The 20,372-nt window shown below is 38.9% G+C and overlaps 5 protein-coding genes across 5 annotated transcripts; 4 read left to right on the top strand and 1 right to left on the bottom strand.

The window, feature by feature from the left end:
• Positions 1 to 259: 259 nt before the first annotated feature.
• LOC140778975 (pentatricopeptide repeat-containing protein At3g23020) lies at positions 260 to 3,603 on the top strand. The gene is made up of 2 exons (XM_073123893.1): positions 260 to 374; positions 489 to 3,603. Exon 2 carries the CDS (start codon positions 537 to 539, stop codon positions 3,042 to 3,044), a length of 2,508 nt encoding a protein of 835 aa, XP_072979994.1. The 5' UTR covers positions 260 to 374; positions 489 to 536; the 3' UTR covers positions 3,045 to 3,603.
• An 823-nt stretch (positions 3,604 to 4,426) lies between these two features.
• On the top strand, positions 4,427 to 5,508 carry LOC140778326 (chitinase 2-like). Its single transcript, XM_073122980.1, has one exon. The coding sequence runs from the start codon at positions 4,503 to 4,505 to the stop codon at positions 5,415 to 5,417; it is 915 nt and encodes a 304-aa protein (XP_072979081.1). The 5' UTR covers positions 4,427 to 4,502; the 3' UTR covers positions 5,418 to 5,508.
• An 852-nt stretch (positions 5,509 to 6,360) lies between these two features.
• Positions 6,361 to 9,243, bottom strand: LOC140778722 (probable 3-ketoacyl-CoA synthase 20). The gene is made up of 2 exons (XM_073123567.1): positions 8,522 to 9,243; positions 6,361 to 7,238 (listed from the first exon to the last, which is right to left on the bottom strand). The coding sequence occupies exons 1-2, from the start codon at positions 9,203 to 9,205 to the stop codon at positions 6,459 to 6,461; spliced, it is 1,464 nt and encodes a 487-aa protein (XP_072979668.1). The 5' UTR covers positions 9,206 to 9,243; the 3' UTR covers positions 6,361 to 6,458.
• A 3,686-nt stretch (positions 9,244 to 12,929) lies between these two features.
• LOC140779375 (GDP-mannose 3,5-epimerase 2-like) lies at positions 12,930 to 17,549 on the top strand. The gene is made up of 7 exons (XM_073124403.1): positions 12,930 to 13,054; positions 14,431 to 14,847; positions 15,613 to 15,706; positions 15,796 to 15,925; positions 16,013 to 16,145; positions 16,801 to 17,008; positions 17,117 to 17,549. Exons 2-7 carry the CDS (start codon positions 14,432 to 14,434, stop codon positions 17,270 to 17,272), a joined length of 1,137 nt encoding a protein of 378 aa, XP_072980504.1. The 5' UTR covers positions 12,930 to 13,054; position 14,431; the 3' UTR covers positions 17,273 to 17,549.
• Positions 17,550 to 18,915: 1,366 nt separating this feature from the next.
• LOC140779066 (protein ELC) lies at positions 18,916 to 20,110 on the top strand. Its single transcript, XM_073124020.1, has one exon. The coding sequence runs from the start codon at positions 19,031 to 19,033 to the stop codon at positions 20,006 to 20,008; it is 978 nt and encodes a 325-aa protein (XP_072980121.1). The 5' UTR covers positions 18,916 to 19,030; the 3' UTR covers positions 20,009 to 20,110.
• Positions 20,111 to 20,372: the final 262 nt, after the last annotated feature.

Genomic DNA, 20,372 nt, shown 5'->3' with positions numbered 1-20,372 from the left:
TTACTCCTGTGCAGTGTGGTGATATACCATATATTTGTGAAAATATCACATAACGTGTTATAAATCAGTTATAAATATATTATGCACCCAATAAACATTCAGTATTTGCTTCTACATTAAATAAATACGGTTAAAGTAGGTACAACACTTTTTTTTCCATCTTCGTCCAACTCAGCAAGACTATGCACTGTAACACCAATCATGGTTTTTTTTTAAGCTGCTTCCTACCAAATTATTAAAAACCGTTCGTGTTTTACCACATATATTTAGTTTCGGGTCTGGCCCGAGACGTATGGATAAAGTCGTAGGGCTAAGTCATAGAGCGGCGAGAGGGTTTAAGGAGTCCGACGACAAGACGGGAGCAGGCGAAACTGGTAAGTGCGCAATTCCGCTCCATGTCCTAATGATTTTTCTCAGTTCTCAGCAAATCTGAATCCCGATCTTATGGGAAACACACTTGTTTTTTTCTTCTCGTTATAATTTACTAGGCTGGATGAAGTAATATAGAACAGTTGATCTCTGAACCCATATTTGATATGCTGAACTCCAGCGATTGCTTCCGGAGCCTCGTCCCTCGAAACCCTAGCACTATTGTCGTTTTAACGACACCAAAGCTTTTGTCTTTAAGGTCTCGAGGCTGTTGGAAAGCTCAAAACCAGATTTTTCTGCGAAACTTGATTCAGGGATCAGCAAAGAATGGAGGTTTTTGTTTACAATCAAGGGTTGAATGCACAAATTCGGAGAGCAAGGTCGAGACCAAGCAATCGAACAACTGGGGTTCCTACGGCGGGTGTATTCCGGCGATATTGGAAGCATTAGAGAGTGTTCAAGACCTTGATGAGGCGCTCAATCCGTGGAAAGGAAGACTTAACAATAAGGAGAGGACCATAATTCTCAAGGAGCAGACGGATTGGAGGAGGGCGCTTGAAATTTTCAATTGGTTTAAAAGAAAGGGGTGCTATGAACTCAATGTGATTCACTACAATGTCATGCTTCGAATTCTAGGACGAGCTCGGAGATGGGGCCTTGTCGGGAGCCTGTGGAACGAGATGAAATCTGATGGGTTAATACCAACAAACTCAACTTATGGTACATTGATCAATGCTTACTGCAAAGGGGGGTTGAATAGGGAATCACTCATCTGGCTTGGCGATATGTACAAGCAAGGCATGATGCCTGATGAGGTGACAGTGGGCATTATACTTCAAGTGTATAAGAAGGCTGGTGAGTTTGGAAAGGCAGAGCTGTTCTTCAAAAGGTGGTCTTCGGACATGAATGGTGGTCCTGAGACTCAAAAGAGTTATAGCCTATACACGTATAATACTTTGATCGACACTTATGGAAAAGCAGGACAGCTTACCAAAGCTTCAGAGACATTTGCTCAAATGCTGAGGGAAGGAATCATTCCAGATATAGTTACTTTCAACACTATGATTCATATTTGTGGTAATGATGGCCGTTTAGAAGAAGTTGCTTCATTGATGGCAATGATGGATGAGCTCAGGTGCCTTCCTGATACAAGAACATATAACATCCTCATATCGCTCTACATAAAAGGTGATGATGTTGGTGCAGCAGAGATTTGCTTTTCAAAGATAAAGGCGGCTGGTCTGGTACCTGATATTGTGAGCTATAGGACACTTCTGTATGCATATTCCATAAGGAACATGGTCGAGAAAGCTGAAGCTCTTGTCCGGGAGGTGGAAGATCAGGGCCTTGTGATCGATGAGTATACACAATCTGCTTTGATTAGGATGTATTTAAGTGCCGGTTTGCTTGAGAAGTCATGGTCTTGGTTTGAGAAGTTCCATGATAAGATGAGTTCGGAGTGCTTTTCTGCTAACATCGATGCATTTGGGGAGCATGGTCACTTGTCTCTAGCAGAAAAAGCTTTTAGTTGCTGCTTAGACAGGCAAAAGCTCAGTGTTATTGTCTTCAATGTTATGATTAAAGTGTATGGCTTGGGAAAGATGTATGATAGGGCCTGCGAATTATTTGACAACATGGAGAAGTATGGAATTTCTCCAGATAGTTGCAGTTATAATTCTCTCATACAGATTTTGTCTGCTGCAGAGCTGCCTAAGAAAGCAATATCCTATGTCAGAAAGATGCAAGAGGTGTGCTTGGTAAACGATTGTGTTCCATATTCTCTTGTAATTTCTAGCCTTGCTAAGCTTGGTGAACTGCAAATGGCAGAGGATCTATTTAAAGAAATGGTCAGCTTTAGAATACAGGGTGACATTGTTCTTTACTCGATTCTAATCAATGCATATGCTGAAGTTGGAGATGTCCAACGAGCTGTGAAGTATGTAGAACTAATGAAGAGATCTGGTTTTGGTATCAACTCGATTATCTGCAACTCCTTGATCAAGTTATATACGAAGGTGGGGTATTTGCGAGAAGCTCAAGAAACATATGAAATATTCAAATCATTGAATGATAGTCAAGATGTTTACTCATCAAATTGCATGATAAACCTTTATAATGATTATTCCATGGTTAAAGAGGCGGAAGAAATTTTTGAAAACTTGAAACTGAATGGAAAAGCAAATGAGTTTGCTTATGCAATGATGATGTGCTTGTACAAGAAAGTTGGGAGGGTTAACGACACTTATAGGATTTGTCAAGAGATGCAAGATTTAGGACTTGTTACTGACACATTAAGCTATAATAGTGTCATTGGCTTGTATGCATCAGATGGGAGAATGAAGGAGGCCGTTATAACTTTTCAGCATATGATTGCCTCAGGTGTACAACCAAATGATGCAACTTTCAGGACACTTAGTGCAGTTCTACTTAAACGTGGAGTATCAAAGGATGCTATTGAGCTTTTGGAGTTGATGAGGAGAAATGACGCCCAAGTTGGTCTGCATGAATGGTTAAAGGCTATAAACTCTATTGTACGATTGGATGACAGTGCCCTGCAACTTGGTGTTAATCTGAGGGGTCATATTAAAACAGGCCCTTCAGCAATAGATACTGTCAAGCCTGAACAAGGTATTATGCAAGAATCAGTTGCTCTCAGGCAGTGTTCTTATGGCTAAAAGCTTGAAAAGCCTGTGCAAGGTCTGCAAATTCATTGCAAGGATATCGTGGGTGGTATCAATTATTCCAAGTTGGAGCACATTGAGAATGGATTTTGAGACTTGGCTAACTCTGCGGAAGATGACCGATGGATCAGAGAGGCTCTGCTCCAATTATACAGAAACAATTTGGATTGAAGTTGATTCCACGGAGATCATATGGGCTTGTATCAGGCTTGTCCTCGACATCTTGGATACTCAAATGCATACAGTTGTGGAAAATTGATCCATTTACATATTATGCGTTATTTAAGATGATTCAGTTATGTATTTATCAGATGAGAAAGAAGGGTTGCTTGATGTTTTTGTAATTAGATATTGTTCGCTCAAAAACTACTGCTTTCTTTTTCTATGTCTTTTCTTAAATTCTCCTGGAATTTGAATTTCTTATGTAATGTTATTATTTGTCATTATATGTGTACGTCAAATAAGCAGAGTATATTTGTATGACAGCAATAACAAGCAGCATATTATACCAAGTTTGAAATTGCAAAAGAAATACACAAGATTTATGTGGTTCCTGGAGAACTTTGGTGAGTGAAAGAGCATATTGTTGCGAACTTGCCTTCAATTTCTTTCGACTTTTCCTCTTTCCTCTGTTCTGCCACAACTTTTTGATCTAGTGAATCCATGCTTAACATGATATAAATTAGTTCAGGCAAAAGCACATCAGCGGCTGCTATTATGGAGTTCGAGATAAAATACAGGTAATTCCACCTTTGTTCAGTTCTTCCAATGTACAGTTTCTTACAGGCATTGGCACATTCCTCGGATTCTGTACTTCTTAATGGTCAAATCTGACAAGGCCAAATGGCCAATCATCCATCACCCCATTTCACTTATTGAACTGCTCTGAGCTACTTAATGAACGTGCTAAGGAATTCCACCAGATGAACATTTGCTTCCTATGAAAATATCTGGTAAAAGTTTGGCAATGCGACTGCTAGTTAAGTCTTCCATTTCGTCAACATAAAAAAAGAAAGAAAGAAGAAGAAGAGGCAAAGTCTTCCATAACCTCAGTCGTATATAGTGTTCTAGATGCATGTGATCCTGTAGATTTTTGTTGGTTGCTTTCTAAAAAGAATAATGTAAACGTGTAATTGCTTCGATGACGACTTATACTTAACCAATTAATTCTCCCTTGACTTGGACTTCAAATAATATTTTGATTTGGACTTTATCAATTGTAGATCTAGTAAATTTTCCTTTTGCCATTGCAGAGGCTCCCCATCAGAAACCGTGTCTCGTCTCGCATCCACAGAGGACATTTGATTGCTTAACACTCTAACCTTCGTTCTAGATACTTCAAAAAAGTCTGCCAAGAATTAATCTTCCAACTCCATTCTACTCCCCGAGCGGCCATAAATACAACCCCTCCCCGAATCCAATTCTCATCAACACTAATCCAAACTCTCCATCATGGGTCTCTCAAAGTTCTTCTTCTCGCTCTTTCTTTTGCAATCCCTTCTCCCACTTCTTACACCAATATTTACAACAGCAGAGAACTCCAATCTCTTCAGAGAGTACATCGGAGCTCAATTCCGGGACGTCAAATTCTCCGACGTCCCGATAAATCCAAACGTCAATTTCCACTTCATCCTCGCCTTCGCCATCGACTACACAACCTCTTCACCTCCCTCTCTGACCAACGGCCAGTTCAATATATTCTGGGATTCCGCCAACCTCTCGCCATCTGACGTCTCTGCCATAAAAGCCGCCAACTCCAACGTAAAAGTAGCCCTCAGCCTCGGTGGCGCCAGCGTGGACAATAATCCGGTATACTTCAAACCTTCCTCAGTAGACTCCTGGGTTGCTAACGCAGTCTCTTCGCTAACTAGCATCATACAAGAATACAATCTCGACGGCGTCGACGTCGACTACGAGAATTTCCAAGCCGACTCCGATACATTCGCCGAGTGCATCGGTCAGCTACTGACCACTCTAAAGAGCACTGGAGTCATAAAATTTGCTTCCATAGCTCCATTTGATGATAACGATGTGCAAAGCCATTACGAAGCTTTGTGGGCTAAGTACTCAAATGTTATAGACTATGTAAACTTCCAATTCTATGGGTATGACTCAAGCACAACAGTGTCGCAGTACGTGAACTACTACAACACCCAGAGTTCAAACTACAATGGAGGGAATATTTTGGCAAGCTTTACTACTGGAAACTCCTCAAATGTAGTGTCTCCAGACACTGCAATTAGTGCTTGCAAGAGTCTGAAGATGGATGGGAAGCTCTTTGGGATCTTTATATGGTCTGCTGATGATTCCAAGAGCCAGGGGTTCAAGTATGAGACGCAGTCTCAGGACCTCTTGGCTGATGCCTAGTATATCTTACTAAACTTGTTATATTTGCTAATAAAGGTGTTGTAGCTTCATTGCTGCAATGAAAGAATAAAGTGAGATATGAATTATTGAATTGTTTTGTTACTTTCATGGTAAATTAGCAATTTTATTATTAGCTAAAATCATTTCAAATGAGTTTTGCCACCGACGTAACCTGATGAGATAGGGTTTGGAAAAAAAACGGATTAGAGGGGGGGAAGAAAAACTCATCCCAAAACAATATCTTATTAAAAAATTAATTGCAAATCATTGACGGATCTCTATCATATCTTTTGGACCTTCCGCAGAGAAACTTCCAAAGAAAGAGGACAGTTAGATTGTGTAGACTCTAACCACCATCCTAAGGTACTCAAGAAAGGCTACCAAAAACTAGTCTCCTATAAATAGATTCAAGATAATTAAAAGACTTTTTGAGTATGTCAACAACGTACAAGAATTTCCAAGGTGATTGCGACACATTCGCCTAGTGCATCCGGCAACTACTGACCACTCAAATTAAGAACAATAGAGTTTTAAAATTTGCTTCCATGGGTCCATTTGACCTTAATTTGTGGGCTAAGTACTCAAATGTTTATGGACTATATATTGTAAACTTCGAATTCTATGGGTACGACTCAAACACAATAGCGTCACAGTACGTGAGCTACTACGATACCCAGAGTTTTTAAACTACAATGGAGGGACTATTGTGGCAATTAAGCTTTAGCACTGCAGACACTGCAATTAGTGCTCGCAAGAGTCTGAAGACGGAAGGGAAGCTCTTTGGGATCTTTATATGGTCTGCTGAAGATTAATTCCAAGAGCAAGGGGTTTGTTTAAGTATGAGGCACATGCAGTCGCAGGATATCTTGGCTAATGCTTAGTGAATCTTACTTACTAGATTACTTACTAGATTAATTGCTGCAATGAAAGAATAAAGTGAGATATAATTTATTGTAACTTAATTAGAGTATTGAAATTGCTAAGTTCAACTGCATGCCTCAAAAGGCTACAACCAGAGTTATACATAGTGCTAATCAAAATTTACATAAGAAGAGGTACCACCTTAGGCACATGAACTGGAAACTTGGAGATCTCATCAACCCAAGGGTTCTCCTTCACACCATCAACAGTCCTCAGAGCTACCCAGACTGCACTGTTGCACTTGAATCCAGACCCAAATGCAATCTGCCACACCCTATCACCCTTCTTTATTCGCCCTTTTGCCTCGCAATAGGCCAGCTCGTACCACAGTGAGCTACTCGAAGTGTTGCCAAACCTATAAAGTGTCATCCTTGATGGCTCCATATGCCATGGACTCAAATTTATGTTCTTCTCCAGTTCGTCGAGAACTCCGCGGCCGCCGGCGTGGATGCAGAAATGCTCAAGTGCTAGTTTGAAGTCGGGAATATAAGTTTTGATGTTGAATTTGAATATTTTCTTCAGTATGGTGGTTGCTAAAAATAGGAGCTGCTCAGATATAGGAAGGATTAATGGGCCTAGTGCTGTAATGTTAGTCTTTAAGGCTTCGCCGGCGACGATCATTAGGTCTTTCGAGAGCGATACGCCGATCTTTCCATCGGTATCTTCTTCCTGTGTGACACACGAGTAACTCCGGTCGTCGGCGCCTTTATGAATTCGGACGGTGTGGATTAGGCGGTACTTGGCACGGTGGCGGTCCGACCGGCGGTTGGAGAGGAGGATGGCGGCGCCGCCCATGCGGAATAAACTGTTTGTGACTAGCATTGATCGGTTATTTCCCAAGTATCCATTGAGTGTCATGTTCTCAGTACTAACCACCAATGCGTAGCTATTTGGATGCACCTGTTGTTTTTGATTGGCGTTAGTATTTCAGGTGAAAGAATCAGCACTTACTACCTGCTTGAATACTACTAGTAGCAAATGCAATAAGAGGTGCACTTCATGAATGCAAGAGATCTCTTCCTTATGCATATTTAAGAGATTAAGAGTGCTTGCCTTAACTATAGGCACAGTTAATGCAGTGCATTAATCTAGCAAGTCAGAATGGTCCAGACTTGAGACAGAAATCAAATGGATTTGGAAATCAATCCTCTTAATACATGCATGAAAGATACAGATCACATAAAGATGTTGAACGGTGCTCTCACTTCCACAACGGCCTCATTTATGGTAGCAGCAGCCTCGACTGCATAAATTTCCTACAGTTTGGTACTTGGCATTCCCCTTCATTGAATGCATGCTACTAATCCACCAGGTAAAACTTAATAGTAATAAAGTTAAAAAGAAAACAATAATTAACACAACCCACCCAACGGCAATAGTATAGATATATCCGCGGGTATTTACTAATCTATCTATCAGTACTCCAGACTGACACACTCTGTAATAAAATTTACTCTCAGTTTCTCTCTGTTGGTAGAAAAATTAAATTAGCATCCACCCACCTGCAATTACTCTTCTCATTTATTTTACTGATCAAGCCCGCATTCTAGTAGGGTTCCAAAGCCAGGGCTCTACTTGATCATGGTACACGTTCCTGGAGCCATGGCAATGACAACTCCATCTTTATGGAATTGCCAACGTGGAGCTGCCTTATGGGCTAGTGTGATGAATGGAATTGATCGTGTTGTAGCGGATCATACGAAAGCAAACTTTAATAGAGGTGAATACTAAGTTTGCATTAAATGACTCCTTGAGTCCATGTTCCTCTACACTGCAAACTGAGGAACATTGATCAGGGTGGTTGATAAGTTGTAATTGGATGTATGTAAAAACTATATATATATATATATATATATATATATATATTTTGTTGTAGAAAATAGCAGAAGCTAGCTAGTTTAAAACATCATGCTTGCAGTATGCATGAACTATTTAATAATAGAAAATATTTGTGACATAAACAGATAAATAGTACTACGAGCATCAGACAAACAAGAAGCAAGTGGTACTGATATTAACAAATGCTTCAGGCCTGCGCATATCCTCCTAGGCATGTCCTAGCTCAACCTGACTACTGTAGAAGGTCTACAGTAGAAAGAATTGTAATTTTTTACTAGCTGTAAAGTAATTAGCGGTTTCGAATACTAATCTAGCATAAGAGCATTCGATTAACATAAACTAACCTGAAGGAGGTTCTTGGCAAGGTCTATGGCAATGAGTCCAGCACTGCAACCCATCCCTCCAAGGTTGTAGCAGATGACATCTCCCCTGAACTTATACCTATTCACGATCATAGCCGTGTACGACGGCGTAGGGTTGTAGAGGCTACAATTCACCACCAACACCCCTATCTCCTTCGCATGCACCCCCGTCTTTCGCAAGATCTCGTCGACGGCGCCAAAGATGACCGTCTCGGCCTCTTCCTTGGCCGTCGTCAAGCACGTATCTATCGGCATACTCAACAGCGACTTAGGGAAGTACGTCGCCTCCCCGAGCCCCGACCTCTCCAGCATTCGCCTTTGGAACACTAAACTCTCCTCGGTGAATTCACCGCAGTCGACGAACTGCTTCAAGATCGTCCTGCGTGTCACCTTGTGGGCATCACTCGGCTTGTAGCCCGTGAGGTCGATCAAGTAAACCGGCCGTGGGCGATTCATGATGCATATAGTCACCATGCAGACGAGGAGGGTGAAAGCGATGGCAAGAGTTGATAGTTTGATACCAAGATTGGGTATGACTAGAGTTGAGAGGTGTGGAAGGAGTAGCACTACAATGGTGATGAGGAATAGATGAGGAGAGTAAGTGATGAAGTGGTGGTAGAAGAGCTTGAGGTAGTTTGCTTTGAGTATAATCTTCTTGTCTCCCATAGTGACCAGATTATAATATATCTAGCTAATATGAGGGACTAAATGATGAAGAGCAGTAACATAGAAGAAGAGATGATGTGAATTTATAGGAGAAGAGAGTGATGAAAAGACTTTATTGACCAGTACAATTTCATACGTGGTTATTCTCTTTTTTAATTATTATTTTGAAGGAGTGAGAGGAAGCCAATCTTGATAGATATTAATTTCTTTTCTTGATTGGCATATGTCAGTAGCAGTGATTAACAGTGGAAAGGCAATACATGCAGTAGAAAAGAGGGACGCAAGTGCTATGAAACATCTCAACTGCTCAATCTAACAGTAAATTTATATAGTAAGAAAGATTAATTCCTTAATTGATTGCACTAATTAGGAGCTAGATAACTAGTACAGTTCATTGGATCCATGTTGCTACTTTAAGACACTCCCAATTAATACTAATGAATCTCCTTCACTATCACTTCAAGCATGTTTCCCAACAGAAAATGCAAGGGAAGAAAGAAATTCGTGTGAAAAATGCATGCATGCATGCAAGCATGCATGTGTTCCATGAAGGCTAGGAGCTATGTCTGGAAATCTCAAATTAATTAGATTTCTCTTTCCTTAGAAAGGCATTTAGCTTAATTAATGGAATCTTAAGGAAAAATAATAATAAAAGGAGTAGGTTTCAGCTGCAATATATCCTGCTATGGGCGTAGGGATTAATTGCATAGGCATGCATTTTTTTTTTTCCCCTACATTAGTGTAATTAATATTTTTTAAATTACCCATATATAACACTAAATGGCAGATAAATTGACACATAATTCGGTTTTATATTCCATAAGCATAGCAATTACTCAAATTTTGTAACTGTGTGCGACCAACTAGTGAATTTGATGGTTTCCCACTTGGATCATTTAATACAAGCTAGGCCGGCATGCAAGTTGGTGAGATATAGCTGTCTTACTATAAATTCACATTGAAATCTGTGGTTTAATTAATTGAGTTGGCCAAGTGTTATATATCATTAATATATTATATATGCTAGGCATATATACAGACATTTTACAAACATTCTAAGTGAAAACATCAACAACTACAGGTGAATTAACATTGTTGATGGCGACTAACATCTCCAACTACAGGTGAACAATCTAATTAAGTTAAAGTTAATTATAGTCAATATATTTGCAGATGGATGGATGGATGGAGTCTTGTTATGCATGGGCATGGGAGTAGAGGTTGTTCACATGACTAGTACTCATGCGAGTCAAGTGGAAAACGATGTATCACATTAGTCACATGGCTGAGTAAATGATATTAGCTCCCATTAGTTGCATGCATGAGTACATGCATGTTTGCATGTTCGCTATTTTAGGCACAAAAATTGACGCAGATTTATGGGAAGTAATTAACGATTCAAACGCCCCCACACCTAACATTTATTTAATCTCGGTAGTTGGAATTTGGAAACACTACTTGTATACCGCTGACAGAAACGATCAATGTTACATTGGTATAATATTATATATATAGGAGATGACTACCTCAATATACAAATAACCAGAAATATGATGGAAAGGAAAGATGGCAAACATCAATTATAAAATTTTTACATGGAAAAACCACTGAGTAAAAACCATGGATCATTTTTTTAGGATCAAATTAACCACTAGATAATATAGCAATTATACAAATCTTACAAACAATATGTTGGATCTACAATATTTGAAGAGTATTTGTTTGGTAGAATCCGCGATGAATTATTTTTGGTGATAGATAGATCAATAACTCTGAAGATTGGATGTCCTGTTTTAATGACCTCCGAGATATTAACTTGCTCTAATGAAGTGGAGATAATGATCCGAGGTTTTGGATGACTCTAGTTTCTCTAATATTCTCTTATCACTAAGAATGCTTTAATAAGTCTCCATAAAGGCCTCAAGAAATAATCTTTTCATATTAACCCATGACTTAGCAAGGTTCTAGGGTTTATATGTGTAAAATAAGAGATCAAAAAACCGCTTTTAAGTTAGATCATAACTCAACCTTCCTAAAAGCCAAGCGCAAAGTACGGTTGTTCAAATTTCTAAGAGCTTTTTCTTATACTGATCTAAATGTTATGAATCCATTTAAACACTTCAAATACGATATTCATACTATCCAAAACATCGTGAAAATGTTTGAATGACCTTTCAATGATCCAAAACATATGTTCAACTCATTCCAACTACCGTAAAGTGTGTGATACATAAAATTCAAATGGTAAATCGTCATGCTTTTACAAAATCTAATATGTATATATATTCCTCTGGTTGCATAGTTACCGACTCATTTTATTTGTAAGGTTTTCGATACCGGACGGGCTTTGGAAAGAAAAGCTCATTGGGCCAAGATTTTTTGGGCCTGAAAAGCCTCAGACGAATCCCATATTAGATAAGTGAAGGCCCATTATATTACTATCAAAATAATGTAATTAAGCAAATGAAACTTAGGGCTAAACATGGGTACTCGTCAGGTTGGGTCAACAATTTTTTGTCCATTGGCTGTACCTTAATTTAAATTATGAGATTCGATCTCTCTCTATAATGGGGCTAGATTTCAACACGTTAATGATTGCTCAGGCTTAGGCCCACTATAATTGGTCCGATAAGCAAAGGTTCTAGTTACAATGCCATTGTGGCACCCACTTAATTTATGATTTAAATAACATAAAACGGGAAAAAAATATTAAACATTATTAGAGATTTGAAATCTTCCTAGTACGAACGTTGCACCAAACAAGACATTGACATCAAATTATGGAGGCTAATAAGTCACACCCTCCACAATCATTAGTAGTATTCCTCCACTACAAATAATACACGTTGCCACGTATCTTCCACACTCTTGACACCTCAATAATAGCTTCATATATGTGGAATTAAAATACCAATTTCTCCAGATCAGATTAAGCTGGTGTTTTTTTTTAACAAAAATTGCCACAGTATCATATTATCAACTCCTTGGTATGCAGATGGTGGACTATTAATTAAGATGAATTTTAATTTTAATTTATTTTTCCTCCTTTCATTCTAATTTAGCAAATCTATTAATCCACATTCATTAATCAGCTAAGAAATCAAAAAAATTTAAGCCAAATTTGAGCTCCAATCCCAAAGAGGGATGGAATTCCAGTGGCATTTCCGGGAATACCTATCGAGATGGGATCTATCATTGCGTTGGAAAAGGACGACGTAAACAATCCAAATGTGTACGGGCGGTCGCACTAAAATCCAACACTCATACGTCGCAGAGAATCCAAAGACAAGGTACCCTATTCACCCTGTGAGTCTGGTACAAAATCCAAACCCGTGTTCTAATGCTGTATTTCTCACCGTCGGATCTCAGTACTTCTGATCATAAGCCGCGCTTTTCTCTTTGGTACATCGTATGCCGAAAGTGATGCGCACTTAGTTCACGTTTAATTCGAGAAAAAAATACTAATAAGAAAGTACACGGATAGAGAGAGGATTACCTCGAGAAACGGGCCGACTACGATTCGTGGCCAGATCCCGGCCGTCAGATATTGGCGGACGACTTGGATCGACAATATATTAAGGCTGTTGGATTGAGAGCTACATATCGCGACGGGTCCCGCGAATTTTACCAATTGCACCGTATTAAAAAGTAAATATCTCGAAACTGGAGGGCTTCACTGTAAAAATATCTTGATTTTTTTTTTTAATTATATAATAAGCTTTGTCGTGTCTATTTAATGGAAAGGCGAGGAGACGCAGTTGGGCACCGAGATCTCTTCGCGGACTTCGCTTCCTGCTCGTTTCGGTGACTTCTGCTCGTTTCGGTGACTTGGGTCTTGCAACATCCAAGGTAAGGTTTCAATGAGCCCGAGAAAGATTGGAGCTTCCTTTTTCTTTCTGAATCTTTATCCGCTTTTTGTAAGAGATTTTGTTTTGGTTTCACAATCTTCATGTGTGGAAGTTGACCTTTTCTTTTTAGCTTTTTGTATATTTTTTTCCTAGTTGTACTACCTCCGATTGCGAAGCTTGGGTAGGTCATGTAGAATGGCAATGAGGGATCGTTTCATTTGAATTCTCTCTTGGAGTATGTTGTTGGCTTTAGATTTAGTTGTCTGCTTTTCTTTTCTTTTTTTTGTTTTAATCGTGTCGTAATAGAATTTATCAGTCCTCAAAAAAAGGAATCATTTTGTTAGGCGGATATTAAGCTCTTTGGATCTCTTTATGGGATGTCCCTTCTGGTTTCTTCTTTTTGATGGTATTATTGAAAGGAATCATTTTTGTCTCTTTATCTTTATTTCGTCACTGCCTCCCTTGTGCTTTGCTTTACGACTTCTGTTATGACGACCCGCCATCTTACAAATCTACCTTTGGTTATAGAAACTGCTGATTTGCTCACAGTTTGCAACTCTTGCTGCTTCCATAACTCCTAATGCATTATTGATTTGGTTCCTGATAACTGATTTAAGCTATGAGGGCTATTGTCAAGTTTGAGCAACAGATGATTTGATTGGATGGTGTTCTAATATAAAATTTCTCCGAGAAATGCTCTGTTGGGCATAAATTATTTTGCTGAGGATAAATCAAAGTAAATTTTGATGGTGAAGAAGGGATCCAGAAAGCTATTCTCAAATTTAGATGGAATACAGTTGTAGATCATGTTTAGTGTTTTCCTTTTCATTGACTTTTATCCTCCGATTGTCTTGACCCAATGAGTTTCATTAGTCGTGCTAATTTGTTCACAATGGTGGTACGTTTTGCTTAGTTATCATTTCTTGCTATGGTTTACTCGTTTACTCTTGGTTTGTGGATTTAGCTCACGGTGTACTGCTCACAGGAACTAAAATTTTACTGCTGTAAATTTTATACTTGTTCAGTAATGAATACTTACAAAAAAATCAACACTGTTGTGCCTTTTATGGTGGAGTTGGAATAGGTTCATTTTTTAGTGCTATTTTAAAATTTTAATATAAGTTGGGTGGCAGATAATGAATTAGATATTTGGCACATAATTTATCACAGTGGCAGTGCATTTGTTTTCTTCATTCTGTTCTTGAAGCATGAGTTTATGTACTTCGTTATAGATCTGTACCATATTATTTGCCACTTTAATTTGCTCATAATACATTATATGTGGTTATATACTTTATCGGTTCTATTGAGATGGTCATGTAAAATTGTGTGCTCATATTAGATGTACAGACCATAACATGTTCATGAATACTGCAGAATGGAGAGCAGTGGAAAAGATGGAACCATCTATGGTGAGTACACCTATGCAGAGTTGGAGAGGGAGCCATACTGGCCTTCTGAGAATTTACGGATCTCAATAACTGGAGCTGGCGGATTCATTGCCTCCCATATCGCAAGGCGTTTGAAGAGCGAGGGTCATTATGTTATCGCGTCCGACTGGAAGAAGAATGAACATATGACTGAAGATATGTTCTGCCATGAATTCCACCTTGTTGATTTGAGGGTAATGGACAACTGCTTGAAGGTCACCACTGGCGTGGACCATGTCTTCAATCTTGCTGCTGATATGGGAGGAATGGGCTTTATTCAGTCAAACCATTCTGTTATTATGTACAACAACACTATGATCAGTTTCAACATGCTTGAAGCTGCAAGGATAAACAGCGTGAAAAGGTCTGTAGTTTCTTAACTGTTATCATACTTGTTCTCTACAGTCCAAGTTGTTTCTAATTTAAGTTGAACTTTCTTTCGACCATATAAAAGCCTACAAATATTCATTGCAGTAACCCTGTTTTTATATCAACCTTACATTGATGAGCTTACATATGGCATCATATTTGTGAAATCCCACCAGGAAAATAATGCAATGTATCTACTCAATGCACTAGTATGTTACTACAGTGACTAGTGAGTCAAACCAGAAAGGTAGAAATAATATTTAAATTTAATATTAACTGTCACAGAAGCAGTTTTCTAAGATTAAAAAAAAGAAAAGGGAAAAGAAAACTAGGTACCTTTACATCTGTAGGTATTAAATAAGTAAATGACAAGATGTGCTAATTCTTACTCTTATATCTTTGTCATAGAAAATAATTCTTTTCATAGCAATCATAGCCATTTAATTTTATGCTTTTTCAAAATTTTGCAACTACCCAAATGTGTTGTAAGAAATTTTTAGTTTCACTTTTTTTTTGTTGTTTTAATTCTCGTTGCTCCAATTTGCTGGAAGTACTGAATTATCAATGCATTTGAGGACATCCAAACACAGATAACTCTTTTCTGTGTTGCAGTGTGTATATGCATCGATCTTACTTGGTTCTTATTTCATCATGCGCTTTTAAGCTGCTTCTGAAGATATATATATATAACATTAGCTTTTTTTGTGCTCCTTTTCTTGCTTGCACTTAATTCTGAACAATTAGCGGTTGCTTTGTGCAGGTTCTTCTATGCCTCCAGTGCCTGCATCTACCCTGAATTCAAGCAGTTGGAGACTAATGTGAGCTTGAAGGAATCTGATGCTTGGCCTGCTGAGGTTTGTTGATCTCTGTGCTATATTTAATTGATCTTCCAATGTAACAATACTTACTAAATTTACATCGACTGGTGCTATTACTTATGTAGCCTCAAGATGCTTATGGCTTGGAGAAGCTCGCAACAGAGGAACTATGTAAGCACTACACCAAGGACTTTGGCATTGAGTGTCGAGTTGGGCGCTTCCATAACATTTATGGCCCTTTTGGAACATGGAAAGGTAAGTACATTAGCTGATATTTATACACTTGTCAACATACACTTTAGGTTCCATATTAACTATGGATTTTCTGCACTTGCACTATAGGTGGGAGGGAGAAGGCACCTGCTGCTTTCTGTAGAAAGGTTCTAACTTCTATAGATAAATTTGAGATGTGGGGAGATGGGCTGCAGACTCGATCCTTTACTTTCATTGACGAGTGTGTGGAAGGTGTCTTGAGGTAATATGATTGGTATCATGTCTGCTTAGAGCACATTATTACGCTTTTGACATAAAGTAAGAAGAAACTGTGGCTCTTCAGGCCAGATAATCTAGGTATACTTAGCTCAGGGTGTTTCAGTTAGATGGAAAATTACCTGGAATGCTGTTTTTAGGCTGAACAAAAATTCTACAAGACTTTACATCTGTTTGGTTCCACGTTAGCTGTTCTTGATGCAAAACAGTGTTCTGCATAGTCCTGTTTAAAGTGAACCTTTAATCCCATGAAGAAGTTCCAGAAAATAAAAGGTTAGTTTTCCCTGGAATCTGAAAAAGAGTTTGATTTTCTTTATATACAGAGGAGTGCTATCTGGTTAATTAATGGAACTGAATGATAGGATGTGAAAATATTTCCCTTTATGTGATGACTGTTTAATATAATTTTATGGCAAGCGAGACAGCATTTATAGGGCAAAGTTTGATAGAGTTCCTATGTGACTATTGATTTCTTCATGATCAAGATGCAATTCCAGTTCTTTTTGTAGATATTTTACTATTTACTAATGGAATGCAAAGTTTCATCTGAAGGCTGGCAGAGACAGAAATTCCTAGGTTTTCAGATTTAATTTAACAACGTTGGACCTTTTCCTCTAAGTATTTTCTGTTTCTTCTACTAGATTGACAAAGTCTGATTTCCGAGAGCCAGTAAATATTGGAAGTGATGAAATGGTTAGCATGAATGAAATGGCTGAAATTATTCTCAGCTTTGAGGACAAGAAGCTACCTATCCATCACATTCCTGGTCCAGAGGGTGTCCGTGGCCGTAATTCTGACAACACTCTAATTAAAGAGAAGCTTGGTTGGGCCCCAACAATGAGACTGAGGGTATTTGGAGGATCTTCTTTTATCCAATGCTTCAGACTTTTTAAAATTTTCTGCCTGAGTCCATGGTTAACTGATTGTTAAACCTTTTTTTTTTTTTTTTTTTTGTAGGATGGCCTGAGGTTCACATACTTCTGGATCAAGGAACAAATTGAGAAGGAGAAAGCTCAGGGAGTTGATTTGTCCATTTACGGCACATCCAAAGTGGTGCAGACACAAGCACCTGTTCAGTTGGGCTCGCTTCGAGCCGCGGATGGAAAAGAGTGAAGCTGATGTATCAGTATTTCTAGCGACGTGTCCACTATTTTCTTAGAAGGGTGGAAGGAAATTTGGGGTTGATGGTGACAATTTAGACTAAAATTTGTCATCTGCTGTTTTCAGTTTTAGTTTCTGGATGTGTTTTAACCACCTGAGTATTTAGAGGCCTCTTAAGCTTTTATGCATTCTGTAGTGAGCTTGATGCTTTACGTGAGAACAATCCTAGTGTTGTATGCATCTTTTCCTATGAAATTAAGAATAAAGTTTCTTTACTTCTACTTGATCATTCTGCAGTTGTTCCCCGATTTACTGAAAAGATAGCAGAACCTATGGAAAAACTTTTCTCTCAGTTTTAATTCCTCTCTTTTGTTGCAATGTGAGTGTTCAGAATCACACAAATGCATAAGCTGGGATCCCTGATCTAAGAACATGAACCAAGTCAAGATGGACCATCTTTCACATTCAATCCTACTTTTGCTGTGGCATGTTTGGACAGAGGAGGCCTGAAGAAAGAGAGACATTTCTACCTTTGGGCTTAAGAGTTCTTGTTGGATGATGATTTTTCTTTCTTTGATCTTTCTTTTCCTGGAAGCATCCACCAGAAGGATGGGTTGATCATTGATCAGAGACTAAATGAGGAAAAATGACCACAATTTTTCTTAGATATGATTAAATTGGAATCTTGAAGGCTAAAACAGATAAGGTTACCAGAATTTATGATCCACTCCAATACACCATGATGTCCAAGAAATGCTGACCTTAACAGCGAATCACTTTCATTAGGAACCGTTCAATCTATTTATCTTAAAAAAATTTAGAAACATACTTATTTCTTTCGCTAGTTTAAAGAATAAACTTGATTTACAAAATTAAAAAGGGGGGTGATGTTCAACATGGAGTAGCATTAATTTCCATAGAGCCTTTTCAAGCAACACATCTAAAGCATGGTTAGAAGTCAACCAGTCAAAATAAGAAAGAGATATAACAGCAATGTTTTAACATTGATTCGATATATGTAAATAAATAAATGACAAAGATTATAGAATAAGTTTTTTTTAATAAAATTTAAGGAATAAGGTTGCTTTCATGGTTTTCTTGAATCCCATACTTCTCAATTAAATACAAAAAGAAAGTTTAAAAAAAAAAAATCTTGACCGAGAAAGAAAACAAAAGCCACAAGCTAACGAGTTCAGTGCTGCAATCACCTTGTCTATCTAGTCGAATTTTCGCTCAAGTCAATAGATCAAACATAGATATAAATTAGTTTATCTTCATTTTAATTGTTAAAGTCTCTGTGGAATTAAATTTCGAGGTAATTCCCAAGGCAAAGTCATAGGTCCTTCACTTCCTGAAACTTTCTAGCTACTTAATTCCCAATTCTTATATCTCAAAGTCTTCAACCTTAATTAAATTGGACATATACCAAGTGCATACATTGAATTATAATGGCAATACCTTCTACCAGTATACTATTTCATTTAGTTAACGTGTAAGATAATATCCATAAACTTTCTTCGAACGTGATAGCCACTAGTTCCAAGTCCATAACGAAGTCTTCAACCATTTGGATTATACTACTCCATTTGAAGATTAATACAATAAGATTAGTCTTTCATTTCTTGCATGACTCCCTATACCTTGGTCGTCAAGTTTTATAGATCAGTATGTAGATCTTCCCTTCCTCAATATTAATCACTAACATCTCTCTCTCTCTCTCTCTCTCTCTCTCTCTCTCTAAACTACAGTCACCAAGAGATACAACAATCCATGGTGCCATCCACCTCTATACGGCTCGTCGACGGCGCCCTCGCGACGACCGGCCCAAAGGCCCTCTCCTATATCCACCACAACCTCAAGTGGCTCATCCGGCAAGACTTCCTCTCTCTCCTCGACGACTTCCCGACCCTCTCCCCCTCCGTCGACGCCTTCACGCACGACGACGGCACCACCGTCAATCTCCTCCACGCCCGCGGCCTCCTCCCGATATCCTCCGCCATCTCCAGCGTCCATCTAACCATTTGGTTGCACCAAAGGTACCCGTTCGCTCCCCCAATTGTGTATATATCCTCCGCTGGAGATCTCCAAATCCTTCCTGACCACCCCTGGGTCGACCCTTCGGGCTTCACTAGATTGCCCTACCTTGAGACATGGCAGTATCCTAGGTCTAACCTATCTGACCTTGCACGTAACCTTGTCAAGAATTTTAGGCTTTGCCCCCCGTACTTTACGAATATTATATCTCCAAGTTACGCTAGTCCTTCACTTCCATCCAAAAGGGAGGCTGTGGATCGATTGGTTATGAGACTGCACTACGATGAGGTTTGCTACCGAGCTCAAGTCCAGGAGGAGTTGGAGAAGTTATCGGCTCAGGCAGCCTTGTTACGTAACAGGGAAAAATCCATAGGTTCGATGATAAAGGAGCTCCAACAAGAGAAGGCGAGATTGAAGCGTGCTGCGAAGCAGAAGGTGGAGTATTGTGATGTGCTCTCGAGCTGGGTGTGTGTTCATAAATCTAAGTCTTTACTGCCCATGGATGAACTGGGAGCGTTTGAGGCTGATGATGAGAGGTCGAGGTATTGGTTGGACGAAAAGGCGGCGGAGCTCGCCATCGACGACGCCATGGATGCGCTCACCGGAGCACTGGAGCAAGAGCTGGTAAGTTCTGAGGTCTATCTCAAGCAAGTGAGAGCTTTGGCTAGGCAGCAGTTCTTCCATAGAGAATGGTTGAGAAAAATGGAGGCTTAATTCCAAATGCTTGTCCTATGTAGGATATTTGATTAATCTCTTTTAATTTCTTGTGTAATTTTCTTTCATTCACTTCAATATTACAAAGATTAATTTTCTTTATTGATGATTCCGAAAAGATCTTTGACTAAGAACCATGCCTTTCTCAGGAGTGGTTGGGTAAATAAAATACAACTCATGAGCTGATAAAGATAAGATGAAGAACACACTTAACTCTTGTGATTTAATATATAAAAACTTGACTTAATATCTACTGAGTCAATTGGTACTTCATATCGATGGGCTAACTAACAACCGTCCAAACCTTTTTCTAATAGTATAAACTGGCTTGGGGGTTTTGCTAGATGACAAGTCAATATCAACA

Source organism: Typha angustifolia, chromosome 15, assembly GCF_048772165.1.
Source record: "Typha angustifolia cultivar Huaian chromosome 15, ASM4877216v1, whole genome shotgun sequence".
NCBI lineage: Eukaryota > Viridiplantae > Streptophyta > Magnoliopsida > Poales > Typhaceae > Typha > Typha angustifolia.
The sequence above is the reverse complement of the archived record's forward strand: the minus strand, read 5'-3'. Positions and strand labels throughout refer to the sequence as shown.